The sequence below is a fragment of the Mus pahari genome, chromosome 1 (genome assembly GCF_900095145.1).
Source record: "Mus pahari chromosome 1, PAHARI_EIJ_v1.1, whole genome shotgun sequence".
Taxonomy (NCBI): domain Eukaryota; kingdom Metazoa; phylum Chordata; class Mammalia; order Rodentia; family Muridae; genus Mus; species Mus pahari.
Window position 1 is genome coordinate 77,121,710 of NC_034590.1, and position 6,000 is coordinate 77,127,709.

The 6,000-nt window shown below is 44.8% G+C and overlaps 1 protein-coding gene across 4 annotated transcripts in view; it reads left to right on the forward strand.

Annotated features, from left to right (window-relative positions):
- Ppfibp2 (PPFIA binding protein 2) overlaps nt 1-6,000 on the forward strand; it is a 147,470-nt gene that overhangs the window by 80,285 nt on the left and 61,185 nt on the right. For all 4 annotated transcript variants that reach the window (XM_029545552.1, XM_029545556.1, XM_029545568.1 and 1 more), the window contains one exon: nt 4,577-4,669. In XM_029545552.1, the coding sequence (XP_029401412.1) occupies nt 4,577-4,669 (93 nt within the window). The remainder of the gene's footprint in view (nt 1-4,576; nt 4,670-6,000) is intronic.

Consider the following 6,000-nt stretch of genomic DNA (forward strand, 5'->3'; position numbering starts at 1 on the left):
GACTCCCAAGGCTTAGGGAAGGTATTGAATTGATGGCTCTCCTTTTTGTCTTGTAATTTGCCTCTGAGAGATTTGAGGCTTCTGTTTCTGTTTTTTGTTTGTTTGTTTGTTTGTTTGTTTTGTTTTTTAAAAAAAGATTTAAAAAATTTTGTTTTATGTGTATATATGAGTGTCTGCACCTAAGCTTGTATAACACATGAGTGTAGTTGCCCGTGGAGGCCAGAAGAGGGCATCAGATTTCCTGGACCTGCAGTTACAGGAGGTAAGCTTTTAAATGTTGGTGTAGGGAAATGAACCTGGATCCTCTGCAAAGTAGCAAGTGCACTTAACCATTGAGCCATTTCTGCAGCCTCTGAGACTGAATTTTTAGGGATGGAGTCTCTGAGTCCCAGTCTTTACCCTACTTTTGAAAAGGACAGATGTGATTTGTCCTTAATGATGATGGTGAAACTTTACAAGTTCTTGATGACAAGAAATCTTTAGAGACCCTTCTCTCCTGGTTCTATTTTAATTCAGTGATGTGAGGGGGCTGGTGTGTTTTACTATATACAACATTCCTTAATTAAAATGCAAGGAATTTAGCAATGTTCTTCCACAGTGTAAGTTTCATACAGATGCCCCCCTCCCAATATTTTTAAGGAATTACCTCAACTTACAGTATTAAAACTTTTTTTTGCCATTTATATCTATCAATCTGTCTATCTATCTGTGTATGTATGTATGTATGTATGTATCTATCTATCTATCATCTATCTATCTACCTATCATACAACATGGTGTACATATAGACAGCAAAGGACAACTTTCAAGAGTCAGTGTTTTTGCCTTTTACCATGGGGATTTTGGGGATCAAACTCAAGTCATCAGGCTTGGCAACAAGTACTTTTACCCCCTGAGCAACTTTGTCAGTCTAAGAAGTATTTTGAAGAAACTCCAAGTCTCATCGGCCTTTCTCTCATCCCTGCCCTCTGTAGCTTCACCACTTCCCCAGAAGAAAATGCTGATGAAAAGCTATGAGGTAGCCTGGACGAGTTTCTGTTTTCCTTACACATGTCAATAGCTGTGGAGTTGGACTGCATTTCATCATCGTGCCATGGGGCCATTTTACTTTGTTTATTACCCGTCCTGTAGGTCTATGCTAGGCATAAATGTGACCCTTATGTTTTAAATGCTGCAAGTAAGTGGTTCATATTATAGACGAGACATTGTTTGTTTAACTACTCTCCTAGGGACATTTTTCAACTGTGAGAGTAGTCACACAATCAGCAAAACAATACCCAAGCCAAATTTTATAGTTGAGCTATCCCCAAATTAAGCCCATACAACAGAAGGCATACTAGTTTACTATGTAGTAATTTGAGCATATGATCTACTTGCTTCGTAGATCTTTATCTGTTGAATGGGTATAAAAATAATGTTCACTTCATGAGTTCACAGGAAGAAATACATGAATGATTGTATGTGGAGTATTGTGGGCAATGCCTGGCTTCTGCTATGCACTGAAGGTTCTGTGCTTGAGCAGTACTGTGTTGATGTCCCAGAGCCGCTGTGACCTTTGCTGTGTGTGTTTTCCTTCCATCTATTTTGTAAGCATCCCAGGAAAGCAATGAGTTTTATTACTGAGCTCTGTTTACAGTATCATCCTAGGCATAGTTTATCCCACTACACAAAGTCTCTCTGTGAAACATGAGCAATTCCTTTCTTGTCCAGGACTAGGTAGACCCCCCCTAGGTGGTCAGTTTGATTTCCAGATAGTGAGATCTGCCAGGATCTCACTGTCCTGAGATACTGGAGCTGTTCTTGCAGTGATTCCTGCTTGTGTGCTGCGAACTCTGTGGCAGGCATTTTCTGTACTAACTGAACTTACGACTCTAACTTATTTTCTTACCATAACTTTTGGGTTAGTTAGCACAAATAGCTGCTGAAGCGGGTGCCTGTATAGGGAGACCTTGTATTATAATGAGGGACTGGTTTGAATGACTTTTGTTATTAACTCTGATGGTATGCGTTGTTCCCAGAAACCACCAGAGGCCTAGACAGGATAGTATCTATGCAAGAACCACCTAAGTTCTCTGAGTGCCACCTGCCTGGCTTTCCTAGGTCTCTCACTTTCGGGGGTCAGAGTTCAGGCATGGTGTCAGTGGTACACAGTGTGGGAGAGTACGAGCCTTTACTATTTATGGACACATAGGGGAATCACAGAAAGACCCGGGAACAAAGGCAGAGACTGAGGTAGGATCCGGGCATCATGCAAACTGGTTTCCCATGGGAAGCCTTAATTGGTGGGTTTAAAGGGAGCAGATGTAAGATCCAGCCAGAGATAGCATCCACCTTCAGATTGCTGGCAGGTGTCTAAAGAGTGCCTCTGCAAGAAGTGGTGGGAAAAGAGAGGCTTCTGAGTTATCACTGGTCTCCCAGTCAGAGCCATTCTGGTTTTGTCCAGTACTGCAGGCTGTCAGTGGTGACTGAACCTTACTGATGGTATGGGAAAGTTAGGCTTGTACTTAAAAATAGATGCTAACAGCTGGGGCTGGTGGTACATGCCTGTGATCCCAGGACTCAGGAGGCTAAGGAAGGATTGCAGTGAGTTCAGGACCAACTTGACCTACATGGTGAGGTAAAGGCCAGAGATATAAGGTGAAGCCCTGTCTCACACAAAACAAACCAAAAATGGTGTCATTTTGGGGGGTGGGAGGTCAGTTCTAGAAAATCAAACTGACTACCTAGTACTGGGCAAGAAACAAAGGGAACATACAATTGTAGCAGTTACTGTGGGGCAGCCTATAAATAACTGAATACAGCACAGTGACCATGGGGATTCGCTAGAGTCTCCTTTAGCTCTTGGTGTCTTCTCTTATCTACTTCCTGTTGGACAAGTTGTGACTCTCCGGATGGACAGTGTCATTTATAAATGTGGTGGTTTTGACCTTGGAAGCAAACACACATTATCATTTGGGTGACTTGTAACTTACCCCTCTGTCTTCTGGAAAGCCCCATTATGAGCCTTTTATTGAGAGAATGTGTCCTGCTGCTAAGAGTTGTCTTCTTATCCAGTTCAGGAAAAAACCCAGTGCTGATTGTGACCCACCTCTGGATGCTGGGCAGAGTCTGCCATGTGGGAGTACCTAGAGTGTCAGCTACTCAAGCAACAGTCAGCTGCCATTCTCAAAGAAGCCATTGTGATAATGAAGGCCCTTTGTCTGTGGCGTGAAAGAGATTCTATAACAGTGGATGAGATGGTGCAGGTTTGGGCTGGACTGGAAGGAAGGAAAGTGGTGTCACCAAGTGCCACATGCCATCTTAACTGTACCCCAGGCTTAGGCCACTACTGTCCCTTCAACAGAAACCCAGTGTTTCTCTCTCTGGTGAGGCTTTAACTGTTCTAGGTTGGGAGTGGCTCTGTCACTTGTCCATCACCTGGAATGGAGGACTGAGGAGGTGCTCCTTCTCTCAGAGCAAGATTGGAGAGCCCATTCTCCTAGCTGAAAAGTAGGAGGAGATAAGCTTCCTGATAAGGTGCGCCACCTCTGGGCCTCTCTGACCTGCCCTTTTGCACAATTGTGCTTTTCTCTGGTGATCAACACCTCCCTCAGGAATTGATCCCTGACACTAGACCAGCCCAGATTATCAGGATAACAGCTTTCCCACTGAGCAAGGGGATCTACCTTTTCAGACAGGCAACCAACCCTCTGCACAGCTGGTTGTGGACCTTTGGTTTCAGCCTTTTATTCAGCATGGAGGCAGTAAGCACGGGTGAGTTGGGGGGCAGTGGAATGCCATTAGGAACTCTTCTCCAACTCCCTGCCAAACCCTATAAAGTGACAGCTACTGCATCTGGCTCAGGACAGTTTGTAGAAGTGTCTCCTCCTCTGCCACTTTGTACCCCCTCCCTTTCCTTTTCTTTCTAGTTTCTGGTCACTCCATGCTTATTATTTTCCCTGTTTCACGTTCACTCTTTGAGATCCTCTGGGTGTCATTTAGATTGCTCGCAAATCTGTGTCATTGCAGCTTTTTGCTGTCTGCCTAAGCAGTGCTGAGACATGCTAAATGGCAGTGCTCTCACCAGGGCTCCGTCTGGAGTGCACCTTGGTTTCCTTGGTTCTCTATATGGCTATGATGTTTAGGGTGTAGTGAATCTGCAGAACCCTGTCAGGGAAAGTTGAGGAGCCCAAGATCGTTGCCCCACTTTCCCCCACATATGTCCTTGGCAAGTGGTGCTGACTTTCGTCTCCACCCAGAGCAGACCCTTCATAGGCTGTGCTTCCAGCTGAACCAGACCCAGCATGCCCCAGCCCATCAGGTCAAGCCCTACTGGTTGGTTAGAAGCTCTCTGGAGCTCCTTGCAGTCGAGGGTGAGGTCATCGGGGGTGGTTTCACCATCTTCTAGGACACACCTTTTAGTGGCATGTGGTCTGGTTCTCTGAGCTGTCTTGAAATCAGGTTTCCTGTTCTGGGATTGGTTTTGCACACAGCATCACAAAAACTGTCCTTATAAACTGCACACATTGTGTACTACATTTGGAAGTAGGAAGTTTTTTCCTAGCCTTTTAAGTGTGTTATTTTCCTCCCTCTTCAGTCTCAGGTAAACCACCACGGTGCTGCTAGTAATGAAACCTACCAGGAACGCCTGGCACGGCTAGAAGGAGATAAGGAGTCCCTCATACTACAGGTGAGTCCTCTTCTTTTGTAGCTTCCCCAGGAAAGGGATGCATAGTGGGAGTCCTCTCTTGGAAAGTGTGGTGAGCCCATTTATTTATCCTGTGCTGCTGAGCATCTACCTCTTCACACTTCAAGCCCTGTAGGCAGGTTGAAACTGGGTGCCAGCAATGAGCAAAATGGGCCCCGTCATCCAGGAGCCTGTAAGTCTGCTAAGGGAGATGAGTACATCTTGTGTCACTAATAAAACTGAGCTGCGAGTGCTACAGGCCCCAGGGAGCAGGCTGATGGAGTCAGGTCCATGACTCCGAAGCTGGATCCAGACATGTCACTTGGATGCAGAGCCCCTGCTCTGGTAGGCCTTTGCTGGCTCTCTTGCCTCTGAGACGAGCAGAACTTTAAAACTTTTTGTAGAGAGAGGGCTCCAAAACAGCCTCTGGCCTTCAAAAGCCCATGCTCCTTGGTAGGATATAACATTGGACGTTCTTTCAGAGAGCTTATACTGCATCAGGAACTCTTCGTTGTGTTAGTCCTCAAATGCACAAAATCATGTAGCAAGTGAGTATTAAGGGTGGGCCCTGCATCATATATGAATAGACAATTTGGAGAGTTAGAGATTAATTTCAGCTTCTTACAAAGCTTGGAGGATGATGAATAAGTGGGGTGATAGAGGCTATGGATGCAGTTGGTAGAGTGCTTGCCTACTCTGCATGCATCCCCTGAATTCTATCCCCAATGCACTGGGATGCTGCACACCTGTACTCCCAGTGCTTGGGATGTAGAAGCAGGAAGTCCAGAAATCCAGGGTCATCCTAAGCTACATAAAAGGCTTGAGCGATATAAGGATCCCCTCATCCCTTACACATCTAACACAAATGACTTGTGGTGATATGGAAGAATGGAGGGGGGGCAGTCGGGGTCTGGGTTGGTCCCAGGGTGTGGCCATCAGTTTGGAGCACTAGGGCCGGTGAGATGGCAGTACACTTACTTCTTTCTCATTTTATGTTTTTATTTTATTTTATAAACATAAGATCAATCAGTTCTTGTAGAAACTGGAAATCCTGAGAATATCAGTAAGCAGATTAGGTTAACATCAGTTCTTTGGTTGAGCCCCTCTTACCTCCTTTAAAATGACTGAGCTCATATCAAATATACACTTTTGTAGCCGAGTTTTATTCTTTTATTTGCTTCATTGACTTTTAAAATATTTAAATCATTATAAAGTAATTGAATATCTGAATTTGTCAGACACTGGCTTAGGATCCTGTGGGGTATATCAGTGAGTAAAATGGTGTGTGTGTGTGTGTGTGTGTGTGTGTGTGTGTGTGTGTGTGTGTGTGTGTG